Below are 16,812 nucleotides of genomic sequence, written 5' to 3' on the forward strand. Positions count from 1 at the left end.
GTAAGTTGAGTCAGAAGAAGAAGTGGAAGAAGAACAAAGGTTCTTGGACTTCACCCTGTCTGTCGGCAGGCACAACAAGGGAAAAGGTGGGTCGTCCCAGGCCTCCGTCTGCTGAGCCTCCGTCTGGGTCAGCTCTGCGCCTCCCTGAGTTTACGGGAGCTGGAGCAACGCTGCCCAATTCTGAGTTCTATAAGGCCATGTGCCTCATATTTGGGCAGTCTGACTCCGCCAGAGCGCATTTGGGCCCCGCAGAGTCAGCAGGGGTCCCCTCCGGATTGGCATTGGTCCTGGGGGGCACCCAGGGATCCGTTCCTGGATCCGAACCAGCAACGGTTGTACCAACTCTACCTTCCCCGATGACTGTTCTGAAATCAACACTCCGGAAGCTGCCCATGCCCACGGTCGCCATCAACCCTATCCTCATTGCCGACTCTGACATGGAGTTGGACTGGCGTCGAACAGCACTAATTCTGACTTTGACAGGAACCTTGCGCACTAGGTCGAATCCTGACCCTTATTCTCTTGGGTTGGGTTACAGTGAGGATTGGGAGGGGTCCCTTTTGAAAACCAGCTTGAGGATCCCATGAACTGACGGACGGACCTCAGTGAGACTAGTGGTCTGGCCACTTCCCCTTGACACAGGCATGCTTTTTCCCCAAACCGTGACTATGGAGGAAGAAGCGTACTACTCCGTGGTGGTGTGGAGAGCGGCTGAGGTCCTGGGCCTTGAGCTGCCTTCGGTTGCAGTCAGACCTAACCTTCTGACAGAGGTGCTTCAACCTGCGGCTTCCTCTTCTAAACACCGTGTGCTCTTTAATGAAGCCCTCACTGATGTCCTGCTGGGGACCTGGTCCAAGCTCAGCACAGTGGCTCTAGTGAACAGGACAATTGCCCGCCACCATAGACCATCTCCTAATGACCCAGTGTTCCTAACGCAACACCTGACCCCTGAGAGCTTGGTTATCCAAGCCTCCACAGCCCCAGGCGCATTCCCTTCCGATCCCCCGGATAGGGAATCCAAGTGGCTGGATCAGCTTGGGAAGCAGATGTTTTTTTCCTTCAGCCTGGCGCTGCAGTCAGTGAACACCGTATGCCTTTTGGGCTGTTACACCCATGCTTTATGGGACACGATTGCACAGGTGCTGCCACAGGTCCCGAAAGAGGCCTTGGCCATTCTCTCCCAAGCTGTTGCTGATGGGAGACACTCAGTTAAGTTCACAATACAATGAGGGCTGGATAGGACCGACTCACTGGGCAGATCGGTTGCATCAGCACTGGCCTTAAGGCACCATGCTTGCATGAGGATGTCTAGAATTCGGGGGATATCCAGTCCAGCTTTAAAGAGTCCAGGGCTATAGCCAGGTCCCTGGGCCTCGCAGCTGCCCCTCACCCCCTCAGTCTTCTTTTCTCTGCTTTCGTGGCTATAGAAAAGGCATCCCGACACCGCTGTTTCCCTCCAGCCACTGTGCTGCGCATGCTGCAGAGCCTCTGCATGGCCAGTGACGTGGGATCTAACCCTTTGTGGTTCAGGCAGCGAGCGGTCTAGCCAGTCCATTGCCCCCTCATCGGCAGCCTCCAAACTTTCCTGGTCTGACGCTTCCCCATCAGGGACCATGGAGGTAGGATTCGCCATCACCTGCCCCGCTGGCAGTCCATCACGTCAGACCGGTGGGTTTTGCAAATCGTCAAAACGGTTACTCCCTCCCCTTCGAGACTACTCCTCCATCCATGCCACCATCCTTTAATCGGATGACGGAGGATCACTTGGCACTTTTCCGCAAGGAGGTTACAGCTCTCTTCACCAAGGGAGCCATAGAGAAGGGTCCCTTTTCCAGAAGCAGGCTATGTTTGTTATTCCTGCGGCTTTCTGGTGCCCAAAAAGGACAAGGGCCTCTGCCCTATTCCTGACCCCTGGTCCCTCAAGCTCTTTCTCAGGAAGGAGAAGTTCAAAATGCTCACTCTGGCTCAAGTTCTATCTGCTCTGGACCCAGAAGACTGGATGGTAGCATTGGACTTGCAGGACACCTATGCCCATATTCCCGTCTTGCCTGCCTACAGACGTTACTTGCGGTGCACAGTAGGTCACAACCATTTTCAGTTTATAGAGCTCCCCTTTGTCCTTATCAGCGACCCCTAAGTGTTCACCAAAGTGAATGCGGTGGTCACAACTCATCTGCGCAGGTCATGGGTTTCAGTATTCTCCTACTTCGATGACTGGCTGTTGAACGCCTGCTTGTCCCAGGCTTTTTTCTCCTAAATCTGCTGTTGTCAGTAGATTCCTTAAGGGTCCTCCATCACCATTCATAATGCCCTAATGGGATTTGAATTTGGTTCTAACTTTCTTAATGTGTGCTCCTTTTGAGCTGCTCCATAATTGTCCTCTCAGGCTTCTGAGGTTAAAAACGGCTTTCCTTGTGGCAATTACATCTGCCCACAGGGTGAGTGAACTGCAGGCATTGTTACCTAAGCTGCCATAATTTCCATCTATCCTGACAAAGTGGTACTTTGCACCAGGGATTCCTTTTTGCCAAAAGTGGTCATGCTCTTTCATGTAGGCCAATCCATTACGTTGCCTACTTTTTCCGCACCCCTCATCCTTCTAAGGAAGAGAAGAGACTGTACCACCTAGACCCAAAAAGAGCTTTGGCATTCTACCTTGATTGTACAAAACAATTTTGGGCGCATGATCAACCCTTTGTTGGGTATGTGGGTGCGAAGAAAGGTCAGGCAGTGTGAAAGAGAACCATCTTTATATGGGTTGTCTCTGCATTTAAATGTGCTACACATTGGCTAAAGAGCAACCCCTGGTGTGTTTTCATGCTTATTCTACCAGAACAACAGCTGCAACCACTGCGTTAGCATGTGGAGTTCCAGTCCTGGAAATCTGTCAGGCAGCAACTTGGGCATCGTTGTACTGGTTCACCAAACACTACTGCCTGTACAGCCTGGTCCGGAGGGACAGGTACTTTGCCCGTTCTGTACTGCAGGACTTTCTAGTATGATCTTGGTTCTCTGCCAGGGATGTATTGCTTGGGTATCTATTCTAAGGTAAGGAATCTGCAACGAGAATACTGTGTCAGATGAAAAAGTTACATACCTTCAGTAACGCTTTATCTCTTAAAGACATATTCTAGTTGCAGATTCCTTACCGAGCCACTCCTCTCCCCCTCCCCCCCCCCCCCCCCCCCCCATTTGTGAACTGATTTCTAGGGGCAGGGACTTCCCTTTCAGGGCCCTAGTTCTGATGCACAAATGTTCAGCATTCTTTATTGCTCTGTGCTTCCGTCGTGAAAAGAAACTGATGTCCGTGTGCCTGATTGGCGCATATCTAGGTCCTGTGATGTCATATCAGGCATGCACAATGCCAAAGACAGACGTGGAGCTGACTGATGGCACCAACCAGTTTGCATGGGTCGTGTTCGAGAAAAATTGATGGATCCAAACTGACGCCTGGGGGAAATTCCAAGGTAAGGAATTTGGAAGTAGTATATGTCTCTACTAGATAAGGCTTTACCAACGGCAAGTAGCTTGTTTTTTTAGGTCATAGTCTTCCTGCGACTTGGCTAGGGAGAATGTGCTGCACACCCTGCCAAGAACCTCTTAATCTGTATTATGGGTAGTCTCTCTGTTTGTGGTATGTAGTACTCAATAGGCTTCGATGCACCGTCTATTGATGTTAAGGCTTGGTGAGGAACCCAAAAGTACATTGGTATCTACTATGATCCTTTTGGAACTGGGTATGGCATGTACTTTATTAGCTCACCCACTCGCTTGTCCCTGGTGTTTCTTAATGTTAATGTCTTTAAGAAATTGTCTACTTCAAGGCAGCATCGACACCTGGCTCTTTGTGCTTCAGGTAAAGCACTGGATGTTTCCCCTTTGAGGGGCAGGGTTGTCTGTAGTTTCTTGTGGCTTCTATCGTTGGCTTGAAGTGTATATCTTTATTCCTTATAGACTGAAGAGGATCTGCCATTTATGAATTGTGATGAAAAGTAGTTGACGGTGTCCAAGACCCTTCACTTCGAGGGCTGCTCATGTAAATGTAATACAATATCAGTGTGTTTCCTAAGCCCTAGTCTTCTGGCCAACATCTTCTACTACCCAATATTCTTGTCACCACAGAAAATGCCTCTTCAGTACTGTCAGGATGGTGCACCATCTTTTCACCTAAGTTGCTCCTCCTGCCCCAGTTGGCCTATAACTTGGCATCCCTCTGACTACTCCTTAGCATCATTAGGTCTTTGGTACACAATACTGCCTTCTTTTATCTGCACTAGTTCCTCACACCTCATTCTGTGCCTTCTAGGGATCTCAGCCACAGGGTTTGTCTCTCTAGTTTGGCATGCTATTGCAATCTTGACCTTTCCCCTCCACCCCTGCAGCTTCCTCAGTGGAACTGGTGCAGGATTATGATTTAGCACTCTTGAGGTCACATGATCAGCAAGGAACATTGGCAGTGTGTTTTCACTCTCATCCATGCCTAACTGTTCTTCTGCAGTCAACCAGGGTCTCACTCGTTTGTCAGGCTACTGGGCTTCATCACACTGGATGTAATGCAGGCTCCACTATACTGCGAGCACTGAGTGTCAAGATGAATCTCAGATTCTGTCTCTCCCCATCTGTGTTTTGCGGCTCTTGCCTCCTCTGTAGCTTTTGCTTGTCAAGCACACCTCTTTTTTTGTACCCAATAATCTGTGCCTCATTTGTTTCTCTTTCATCTCCCTAGTCACCCAGGGCTTCAACAGTATATAGTTGTCAAGTAATACAAGCGCAGAAGAGATAAGTATGAGTTTATTGCACCACTCCAGAGAAGCGTCCCACTCCTGGATCAGCAGGGAACAAACTGCCGGACCGTTAGTGGAACGTTACGGGCATACACATCATAACAATGCACGCGTTGCCACGAACACAAAGCGGCAAACACGCGCGCACGACATAACACATCTTCCTTTTCTTAATAACCAAAATATATAAACCTAAAAAATAAATAAAAAAAAAACAATAATGCAAGGCTAAATAACATAGTCAAACAAAAATAATGTGGATCTAATTAACATAGTCATCTAGCCATTTTGGTTTACATCTATTCCTTTTGCATTTGGTAACATAGTTATCATCAAGTATATTTGGAGATGAAGAATTAGCTCCGGACTCTTTGAATAACAAGCTACTGTTCAAGGAATTATTCTCCTCATGTCTATGAGGCTCGAAATCTAGGTCATCTTGTTCTACTACTAAATCTTGAGCCTCATGACCCCCACTCTCCTCATTGCTATTTAACCTACCCGATTCAATTACTGGGTCAAAGTCCAGAAAAGTCCTACGCTCACCTTGGCTATTAGTAGGATACACGCACTCATTACCTTTTAATATGGCAATGCGTCTGAAATTCCAGACCCTACCATCAGATAACCTGACCGCATTTCTTAACACTTCAATTACCCTGAAAGGTTTGGAATATTGACTTTCTCCCTTCCTGACCTTCCAAGGTTTCTTAGTTTTAACTAGCATCCCTACCTTTATACTATGGGTGTGCTTGTTACTACAATTTTGCTCAAATTTTGTTTGATAACGCATGAGTGTTACTTAATTTGTTTCTTACAACATCTAAGTCCATGGTAACTACAGGATTCTTTAAACAACCAAGAAGGATTGACTTTAGTTCCAGCAATCCTCCCTTTCAAAATCTCGAAGGGAGTACATCCAGTCATTTCATTTAACGTAGTACGATACATCCACACTGTTTTAAGGACTTGTAATTCCCAGTTCTCATCCGCTTTACCTTCAGATTGAATTGCCCCTTTAAGCACTCTGTTAAGTCGTTCGATAAAGCCATTGCCACTGGGATTGTATAAAGAGGTAGTACAATATCTAATTCCAACTCTACTGAAATATTCCTTAGCTTTATTTTAATGTAAATTGTACCCCATTGTCTGTGATAATCTTGGAGGGAATACCTTCATCAGTAAAAATCTTGTCTAAAACTTTTAGGACAACATCAGAGTCTACCTTTTTTAAAATTTCAACAACCGGCCATTTTGAAAAAACATCTGTAGGTGCGATGATATATTTGCTATTAATGCCAATGGGACCCATAATGTCCAATGCAATGACTTCCCAAGGATTCTTGGTGTTACAAGAAAAGTACTCATTGTGTTTCAAAGTTCTTAAAGATTTGTCGGCATTAGCACATTTTACACAATCTCGAACACACCTTTCAATTCGAATATCGTAACCAGGCCACCAAAATAGTTTTTTAACAGATTGTTTGGTTCTAACGATGCCTCCATTACCCTCATGACATTGTAAAGTAATAGATTTCCTAAGATTAGTCGGTAGAATAGCTCTTTCACCCCTCCACAGTATACTTTTGAAGTGGGATAATTCGTTCCTAACTTCCCAAACATTCCTCAAATTAGGGCTCAGATCTTTCTTCTCTGGCCATCACACAACCATGTACCCCAAAACTTCTTGAACTATAGCATCCTTGGAATACTCCTCAATCCAAGACTGTTGGTTGATAAAAGGAATATCTTCATCGTGTAACCAGACAATATGGTAGTCATCCCACTCAGATTCAGTTTCATGTTTACCACTTGAAGGCATTCTGGAAAGGAAATCGGCTGACACATTATCCTTACCAGGAACATAAGTTACATTGTAAAGAAAATCTTGGAGTCTCAGGAATAACCTGGCAATACGTGCAGAAGCTTTGGCCATCCCTTTAGTGGTGAGTAATTTAACCAAAGGTTTGTGATCACTACGTATTTTACAATGCTTGCCCCAGACAAATGCTCTAAAATGCTCCAAAGCCCACACGCACGCTAATGTTTCTCTTTCTATCACAGAATATTTAACTTCTGCGTCAGTCAGAGACCTAGAAGCATAGGCAATTAAATTTTCACTGCCATCACTCTTCCTCTGAGACAATATTGCACCTAAACCTTTCGAGCTGGCATTGGTGGTAACAATGCTGGGCAAATTGGGATCAAAACCTGACCGAGGAACAGCATTAGCAATAGCTGTTTTAATGTTTCTGAATTCATAATCACACTCTTTACATCAATTAAATTTGTTACCATTCTTGAGTAACTGTCGTATGTGGAATGTTTTGCAAGAAAAATTCATAATGTGTTTGGAGTAAAACTCTGTGAGACCAAGAAAAGATTTTACATCATCTTTACAACTAGGTTCCGGCGCTAAACGTATTGCATCAATTAAATCAGGTTTGGGTCTAATTCCCTCCTCACTCAATACGTGACCCAAATACGTAACACTCCTCACAGCGAATTTGCACTTCGAAAATTTGACTGTCAAACCTCTTTCACGGTCCAACAAGTGATCATGTTCAATTTTATCTCTACCATGGATTAAGATGTCATCTTGAAAGCAATGTACGTTGGGCATGTTACCAAATAATGAATGCATGAGTCTCTGAAAAACAGCGGCAGCAGAGGCCAAACCAAAAGGCATCCTCTTGTATTGGTTACATCCAAAAGGAGTAATGAATGCTGTATAGTTTTTTGAATCTTGGTGTAACACAATCTGATGGTAAACGGCCCACAGATCTATGGTGGAAAACAGTTTTGCATCTTTAATTGTAGAAACCATTTCTGAAATGCGTGGTAAAGGAAACTGGTCAACGAGAATGTTGTCATTAAGATGACGTAAATCAATACACAATCTAATTTTGCCATCGGAACGTCTAGCAACCACAATGGGAGAAGCCCATTCAGAAGATTCAATCTTCTCAATAATGTCCGCACTCACTAAAGCATTTAATTCCTTCTCAACTTCACATCTAACAGTTAAGGGTATGTTCCTTACTTTGAAATTCTTGGGAGAAGCATTATCTTTGAGCACAATTTTGTGTACTAATCAGTTAACTTGCCAGTGCTATCATTAAAGACTTTAGGGAATTTTTTTGAAGGGAAATAGATCCAGATTCGCACACATCGACTACCATCACTGGTTCAGGACTATTGGGATTCAATATGATATCTAAACTGCCTTGATCTTGCCAACCTAAAATTGCAGGACCTCTCTTCACAACGTACAATTTGCATAAACTAGATCTATCTTTTAATTCAAACAAACAAGTGGTAAATCCCACTAAATCAATTTTCTAACCCGAAAATCCTTCAGGAGCGATATCTGGAAGGACCAGAATAGCCCCTAATTTCTTTTTAAATCTATCAAACCACAACTGTTCATTAATAATAGTGTAAGGTGAACCTGAATCTACATACATTTGGACTTCAATTTCACCAATAGTCATCATACAAATAGGTTTCTTCCTGACTTTCACAGAATCAACTTTTAGGACTGAGTTGTCATTATTTCTGATGTTTAGAACACACTTATTGTCATCATTTTTTCCCATGGTAAAGTATCATCTCTTCCACACTCTTTCTCTACAAGTTTGACCTCATTGAGGAGTTTCTTCCTACACACCTTAGAAAAATGTCCAACCACCCCGCATGAAGGACATTTCTGTTTTAATGCAGGACACAATTTGTTATTTGCTAAACGTGAGCTGCTGCCACAACGGAAACATTTAAGGTGTTCATTAGAAGTGGTTTCTTGCTTGTATTCTGCCCTCGAATTTTAGAATGAACTTTATTTACACTCTCATCCAACTTAAATTCCTTAAGGATGACCTTAGCACTCCTAGAAGATATCTCAGCTTTCCTGAGAATGTCGAGAATGTGTTGTAAGCTAGAATCTCCATTAACCCATAACCTTTCTTGAACAGAAGAATCATTAACGTGCATAACAATTTGATCTCTGATTAATTCTTCTTGTAACTGTCCAAAATTGCAATCTAACGATAATGTTCTAAGAGCAGCAAGATAATCATCAATAGTCTCATCAATTTCTTGTTTCCTGTGGAAACATTTGTATCTTAGAATACCAATACACCTTTTAGGAGAAAAATAATGGTCAAAAACACTGATAGCACCATCAAATGCATTTTGATCCCCTTTTCCGCCCCCAGCTTTAGTTGCTTGGTTGTATGCCTTTAAACCTTCCGGGCCAACACAATGCAAGAAAATCTTTTTCTTTTTTTGGGGAGGCATTTCACCTTGGATATCAATAGTATCAATGTAATTGAGAAAAAATGCTTTCCACTCTGGCCACTTCATGCAAGGAGCGCCTCCTGCAGGCCAGAACGATTGTGGAGGAGGAAGAGAAAAACTCTGGGCACACATATTGATGAATAGCTGAGGCAATTAATAAAGAAACAAATAAATAATGATAAAAAACAATGAAGTTGAGCAGGAGTAGGAAAAAACAAAACAAAAGATGCTTCTAATGCATGCTTCGTAGGCTGATCAGTTAAGGTAAGTGAAGTAGCAATGACTACAATGGCACAGCGCATGCACGCAGCAGTGTCAAGGTGTTCTTCCGTAGTTAATCGTCCTGCTGTCACTGGTTGAACTGCTTTAGAGTGAAAGCAGTAAATGGACGTAATAAATGTGGTGTAAAACGCTAGATGATAGAGAAAAGGCGCACAAAATTGTAGTAGCATGAAGGAAGAGTTCGGTTGTCAGGCGTCCACGGTTGCGTCCACTGTTGCTAAGTAAAACGTAGGAAGGGCACACGTCACTGAGGATCCTAGCAACATGGAAGGTGCAATGAAACGCACAGGACGTCCAACGACTGCATTCAGTTGTCAGGCGTCCACTGTTGCGTCCACCGTTGCTAAGTGATGTGCAGCTAGGGCACACATCGCTAGGTATCCAAACAACGGGAAGGACGCAATGAAAACTTCCAACAGCGGCACGCTCGCGCTATACAGCGTGAGCCAGAAGTCTCTCCAAAAAAAAAACTAGTAAACGAGAAAACCCCACTAAACTTACGGCACAGTAAACTTGAAGTGAAGGGGCCGTCAGCAGGAACAAAGATGGAGGAGCGATGGAAGAATCCAGGGAGGGAAGAAAAACAGAAAAATTGGAGAAAAAAAACGTTGGAGGAGAACGAAGAGAGAACCTGGAATGCGGATTCGGGGAGTGGTGCAGCTCGTCGCAACTTGTCAAGTAATACAAGCGCGAAAGAGGAAGTATGAGGTTTATTGCACCACTCCAGAGAAGTGCCCCACTCCTGGATCAGCAGGGAACAAACTGCCGGACCGAGAGTGGAACGTTACGGGCATACACATAATAACAATGCACGCGTTGCCACGAACACAAAGCGGCAAACATGCGCGCACAACATAATAATAGTCTGTCCGTCTTTGCATGCTGCTTGTTCTGGATGAGAGTACAAAACCGACCTACGTGTTGATCTGTTTCCAAAATAAAGAATAAGCATAGATCATAGCCTGATCAACCTAATTACTATTATTTAGGCTGCTGTAAATTGCGACTCACTCTGATTGGGCAAAATCACATGGATGGTGGCCTGCAACGGTCAGCAGTCTACTATCCTTGTGATTGCTTTTAAAAAAAACTTTTTTTTTTTTTTCCATTGGTTTGTTTTAGGCAACCCATTTTCCTTCCCTGGTTTGCAAACTGGGGACCTCCAAAGGACACCTCTTCCAGCTTGCGAGTGTTAGGCCCCTAACATACTTATCAATAGAAATCACAGTTTAGAAGGGATACCCTTAACACCGCTTCCAAATTGCGATTGGTATCTATTCCCAGACTCAATTTAGGAGCCTGTAAAACATTATCTACTCCTCAGATTGGTTTGGTGCATGGGCACAAACTGTTTTACTGTCACAAACACTGAACTGAAGTGTTAACGACCTGAAAAATGTTTTGTACATTTAACTGTATGTTTTGTAACAGTATGATTCAAGGAAGTAACACTGGTTTGAGATGCATGTTAATTGGAGAGACCATGTTCTTTTTCCCTGTAAACTTCCCTCTCTGTCTTTTGTATGAGTGGAAAGTTCTACTGACTTGCTTCTCTTTGTAACTTTCTTATGCTCTTCGAAAGGACCTTTTCCTTCAAGTCCAGCAGGTTCTGTGGTGATTTCAAACACTGATAGGGTTGCGCTGGAGCAGAGTGATGAACAGATGTATTCTACATAATTCCCTACTTGGTCATACCCTCTGTAGATTTTCACAGCTGTCTGATGTAGAATGTGAATGGACAGTCTTCGGTATTGTAATAAGTCTATAGTAATGACATTGGAGCAGAACTGTTTATCAGATGGTGAGAGGAATTATTAATTTGGCTGTAATGAGAAATATATATTACAGACCGTAAGGGGATTTCTCTTCCTGATTGTGATGGCATTTATTCCACTTAAAGTAAGGAGATTAGTCTACAGATTAAGAGGGGAACTATTGAGGAGATTGGGAGTGGAATTATTCTACCCACTATGAAGTGATTCTTTTGAATCTCATGCAGTTTGATTCACTGATGCATGGTAAGTAACTTCCTCTCCTTTTAGCTGTGAACATTTGCTGGCATTGGATGCATTTCCTGACAGTTTTGTTTTTGAGAATTTAATATTGGTCATTGAAACAGCCTAAGCACTACTTCTTTTCCAGCTCTGCAGGTGGCGTTTGGATCACTCTATAGAGATGATGTCTTGATAAAACCCAGCCAAGTAATTTCCATTCTGGCAGCAGCCAGCATGCTGCAGCTGGTAAGTCTGGCATCCACTGCCAGTGCCGAGAACTCTTGTATCATGTTTTATAATATTATGTATGACATACTCACCTGTCACTTTATTATCTGTAACTTAAAGCCCTTGGGAAATATCCCTTCGATACATCATGCAGTTGGAGTGACACTCTTGCCTTCAGACTTATCCCTCTGTGCCTAGAGGAAATCTTAAATTTTCAGCTCTTAGCTTTTCAGAGCGAAGTTGGACAGCTGTCATTTTTCGGTGTGGAGATTATCTGGAATAACAAGTCACACTGCCAGAAAACTGGCAGCACATCATCCATCTTGAGGAACCTACAGTAACTGCAGCTCCAGGAGAGTACTAAAGACTACTCTGCTAGCAATAAACCTAAATGTGCCTGACAATCCCCTAAATGTTCTGAAAATGTCAAGCCTAACAACATGCAGCACACTCGTCTCTTTTCTCATTGAGTTGCAGAAAGGTCAGGATAAAGAAATGGGGGTCATATTTTTCACCCTGCTTAGTCTCTTTAGACTGAACAGAATCCCTAGGGATTTAAGACTATGTTAAATTCTGTAACAATCTTAAAACGCATTTCTGCAGAACCCAGTCTCGGCCATCTTAGGTCACCAGTTAGTGTAATTTACATTGGTTCATCTTTGTGATGAGCACATGGATTTCCATTTTGGAATAATCTATTATATTAACCAAATAAGCATAAAATGATATTGATACTTTGAGCTGTGGACACTGGCGCTCCACCTGAGACTTCAAAGCCCTTGACGTCCTGTGTGGTTTCTCCATGTCCCAGATTTTGTTCCTGTAGTTAAGAGTGTTCCTTATGCACCTGTAGCTCCCCTGTAAGCTTCTTTTTTGTTTCCCTTCCTACACCTGCGGCACTGGTGATGTTTATTCCCTTTATAAGTTGCAGGCTAGGAAATGTCTGCAACACTAAGTCTGAATACCATAGCACCCAATTGTGCATTTAAGTCACTTTGCAACCCACTCCTGTTGGGTCCTCAGTTGCAGGCAGATTAATATATTGTTCTTAACTATAGTGCACTCCAGTCAAACCGTAGGTATTGCTCACCACTCTAAAACATTGTGTGTCCTGCAGACATCAAGGTTTTACTGCATAATCATGCTCTTTGGAGTTCCTGAAACAGTTGAAAGAAAGTTCATCATTGTAACGTTTTTTTTTTTGGTAAACCAAATTTGACATTTTTAACAACACATCAAAGCACACCCACCTTCCCCACCCTGCTTGCCACCCACCTCAACCCGAAAAGAGCTGTAAAATGATCAGCATCAGTTCTCCAGTGCTGGATTGCCTCAGACTCCATAGTAGTCCCACAGTTTGCCCCAAAACCGGGCATGCTCCCCTGGGCATTCTCGTGCTCTGTACACAGTCACCTCCATTTTGGGGCACCCATTCATCGCCATTCCACAATCAAAGGTGGGGCTACGGAGCTCCATTTCCTTACTAAATCACACTTGGCCAGGGTAGAGGGAATGCCAACCCGCGTCCGGTCGCCCATCCTTCTACCCATGTCGGCCAGGATACCAAGGAGTCCCACCCTGGGAATTAACGCAGTTTGTCTCCCCAACACTTGTGTAACTATTCTTGCTATGCGCTCTCAGAATGGTGTAATGCCTGGGAATTGCCAAACCACATGAAAACAAATCTGCCTCTGGGTGGGTGCATGCTGGAAATAGCCCTCTCTATAGGGTCATCCCCAAACGTTTTGCCTTCCTCCTCCTACTTTTTGCTGGATTTTTGCTTGTTGGCCTTAGGACTCTCTGCACTTTACCACAGCCCCAGTGACAACTGAATGGGCTGGGCTCTACCACGACACAATAGGCTTAGCAGCCCTGTATTGTCAGTGCAGCGAGCTAGGAGCCAGGGCAGGGGAGGCAGTAAATTCTTGGAACTTCAGATACCTTTTCTGGAAACGTCACCGAGCTTCTAGGAGCAGTGCACAAGGGTATACAAATTGGGCTCTCAGACCTGCCCTTCAGTATACTACTGGACCTGCAGAAGGACTCTCAGAGGACTGTCTGCTGCTGTGCACTCTGCCAGACTGCTACTGTACCTGGAAGGACTGCTTTGCTGCCTTGAGCCTGCTTGGAACTTTGAGGCCAGCCCTGTTGTAGAGCCCTGCATCACCACCTGCATGCAGAACTTTAGAAGTAACTCCAAGGGCTAGTTTAGCTGGTCTCCTGTTCTGAGCCATAAACAGGCTCCCACCATCTTAAACCTGCACCTGAAACCTAGCCTAAGTGAGTCTTGCATCCACAAGAGGTCTCCATCTACTCCTGGGCCCTTGGTTGTGGTGCTAAAGGTGCCCAGGTGGCCATTTTCTAAAACAGACGACTTGCTATTTTGAACCTTAAACTTAAAAAAAAATCATAACTCTGGATCTAATAATTGGATTTTGGTGGTTTTGGTGTCAAATAATATATTTCAATGTTCTCTATGTCTTTAAATTGGTTTGGGATTTTTATTGTGTTGTGTTTTCACTGTGTTGCTGTTTGTGTACTGCATGAATACGTAACACATTTCCTCTAAGTTGAGCCGGACTGCTTTTTTGTGCCAAGCCACCCAGGGTTAAAAGCAGGTTAAATTAGTGACTTTTTGTGGTTCACCCGGCAAGGGATTGTGGCTGTTTCTTGACCAGGACTCACACCCCAGTTAACCAACAGCCGTGTTTCTCACCGTGCAGCAGAAGCATTGTGGCATTGGGGCATTGGGAGCCTCCCCGCCTGCCTGAGATGAAGGGGTTGGGGGCAGGTAAGTCAATCTCCAAGAATTTGAGAATATTTTGTTGCACTCCAATCCCAGTTGCAGGTGCTGTGAACATGGTATGTGCAGAATCGACAGTTTCCTCTACTACAGGTTACCTCTGCTGTTGCTAATTTATACCTTGGAAATCCTGGACTGCAGTTGTGGTACATGTAATCGAGGATCCCACTTTAGTGAGTTGTTTCTCCTTACTCTTTTGATTAGAAGCTGTACTATATTCTGTGTATAAACTAACTTAGATTATTTGTTAAGAATGGCACTTGCCATGCTTGTAGTGCCGCCTCCTCACCAATGTCATGGTGTTGGTTTCATTTAATTGTGGTAAGCTGATCTGAAAATCCATTGCAAGGTAGGTTTTAGTCAGTTGGGACAATTTGACAATAAGCTGCAGACAGTAGGCAACATTTATAGTGTTTTCTTTTTAAATGCAGCATGTTCTTCTATGCGTCACTGTTCCTGCTTGGTCACAGAAGAATGAGGCTGATGTTGTTGTCCTCTGCCTTTCCGGCTAAGTCTCCATTTACAAGTGTAAAAAGTGTAAATTAAACCAGATTGAAGCCAATTTTTAGTTAAATGGCCTACTGTATAGCATTTTAGAAGCATTTGTAGAACATTGGCTTTAGTTAGTTTTATTCTTCTCAAAAATGTTCATTTTTAAAAAATTCTCCTTCAGCTTCAATAACAATACTAAATAGTGATTTGTTTTTTGTCCCCCTAATGCGGGCTCAAGGGATTTTCTGTGGTGTTATAATTGAAAACGAACCTCTGGAAAAATAGATGCCAAACTTTTCTGGAAAACATTTGCAATAAAGACAACAGCAAAAATAATTTTGAAATTGAATTCTGCATCTTAATCAAAACTGAGGAATGTAGTATGTTCCTGTTTGCGTGCAAGATCTGGTAACGCTTAAGTCCATACAAATAATGTGAAAGTAATAGATGTGATAGCTTCCATCATTTGTAAATGCTTTAACATTCTCTATAGCCAACGTGAGCTCATTGGGTCGAGCTTTAGAAACCTGTTGTGCATACTTTGCATATACTTCTTTGTGGGCAAACAGCCTGCCTACTGCTTTTCATTTGTTTGTTTCGGTGTCCTTTAAAAATCCATGCTTGCTAGTGGTCAGTCCTTCCGCCTTGTCCCTCCTTTTTGTCTTTCATTTCCTCCCAAGTACTGTATTTGTACTTTTTGGTTGTTTATCTCTTCATTTGGGGGACTATTTGTTTATTTATTTGCTGCTTCTTTTATACTGTGGGTGTGTTTTTTCAGCTTTGGGGCCTGTATTTTATTGTATCTTCTCTTCTGCTCCCTCCTTCCCCTTTTGTTGCTGCCATTCTTCCCTGTACCTCCTGCTCTGTTGCTTGTTTTTTTGGTAGGCATGAGGACATTGTGATTTGCCGATAATCACAGGATGTTGAACCAATGCCAAGACTTGAGCCCAGCTACCCAGCTCCAAAGTCGCTAGCTCTGGCCATTATGCCACATCCTCTCCCAGTTTGCACTAGTATACACTGTATAACTCATTTAGGGCTGGTCTGTCAGTGAGTGTTGCAGGCACTGAATGTGGACCGACAGTCAGCGACACCAGGGCGGTGCGGCCAGGTGTTACTGGTTTCCCATGCAAGGAGGCAGTACCTGTGAAAGGTTTGGCCACCTCCTCATAGTATCAGCAGCTGTGAAAACAGTGTGAGGACGGTGTGGACACAAAGCTGGGGCAGTCTGTCGGAGAGGCTCCGTCTGCTGCAGCCGATGTGTTCCAGGCACAGCTAAGCAGGACCGGAGGAGTACTTTGCTCAGTGTGGCTTTTCGAGAGAGCGTTGAGGTAAAAAGCTTCTCCAGCGTTTGAGGGTAATGTCAGGCAAGTATCATAAAGCATCTTCTGGTTGTAATACGGATCCTCCGGCTGAGTGGGTTGCTTGTGGCTCAGTTTAGTAGGCCTTGATCCAATAAGGAAATGCCAACACCATGTACATACAGTGAAGTTCTTCGCTTGGTTCTAGGTTTATTGTTGAATGTGTTTTCTTGGTGGGATTTGGCACAGGTTTGTGGTGGGTTTGTTCAAGGGAGGAAAAAAGCGATCTAGCAGGAAACCTCTTGCTTGTGATAATGTAGGTATGTATGTGTGGTGATAATTAAGGCTGTTGTGTTTTTGGACAGTGAGGGACTGAAGAAAGAGCCTTATTGTATGAGATCTCATTCCACCTACTCTGCCATGCGGCAAGGAGTAATATTTGATTTGAAGGTTACTTAAACATAACAAACAGGGCACACAAGTCAGGAGTTTAAGGAATAACCCTCCTCCCCACCACGCCCACTCTTTTTAGGGTGGAGCCTGCCAGCACATGCATTCATACCACTATTGTGTTTAGTAAAGGACTTTGAGCCCCCTATTGCTTTCCATTTTTGGGCTCCAGTAAGGCTTCT

The 16,812-nt window shown here is 43.8% G+C and overlaps 1 protein-coding gene across 1 annotated transcript in view; it reads left to right on the forward strand.

Annotated features, from left to right (window-relative positions):
• Positions 1–16,812, forward strand: part of GMCL1 (germ cell-less 1, spermatogenesis associated) — a 556,440-nt gene that overhangs the window by 102,066 nt on the left and 437,562 nt on the right. The window contains exon 4 of the mRNA XM_069214203.1: positions 11,505–11,602. Coding sequence (XP_069070304.1) covers positions 11,505–11,602 — 98 coding nt within the window. The remainder of the gene's footprint in view (positions 1–11,504; positions 11,603–16,812) is intronic.

This window comes from Pleurodeles waltl, chromosome 11, assembly GCF_031143425.1.
Source record: "Pleurodeles waltl isolate 20211129_DDA chromosome 11, aPleWal1.hap1.20221129, whole genome shotgun sequence".
NCBI lineage: Eukaryota > Metazoa > Chordata > Amphibia > Caudata > Salamandridae > Pleurodeles > Pleurodeles waltl.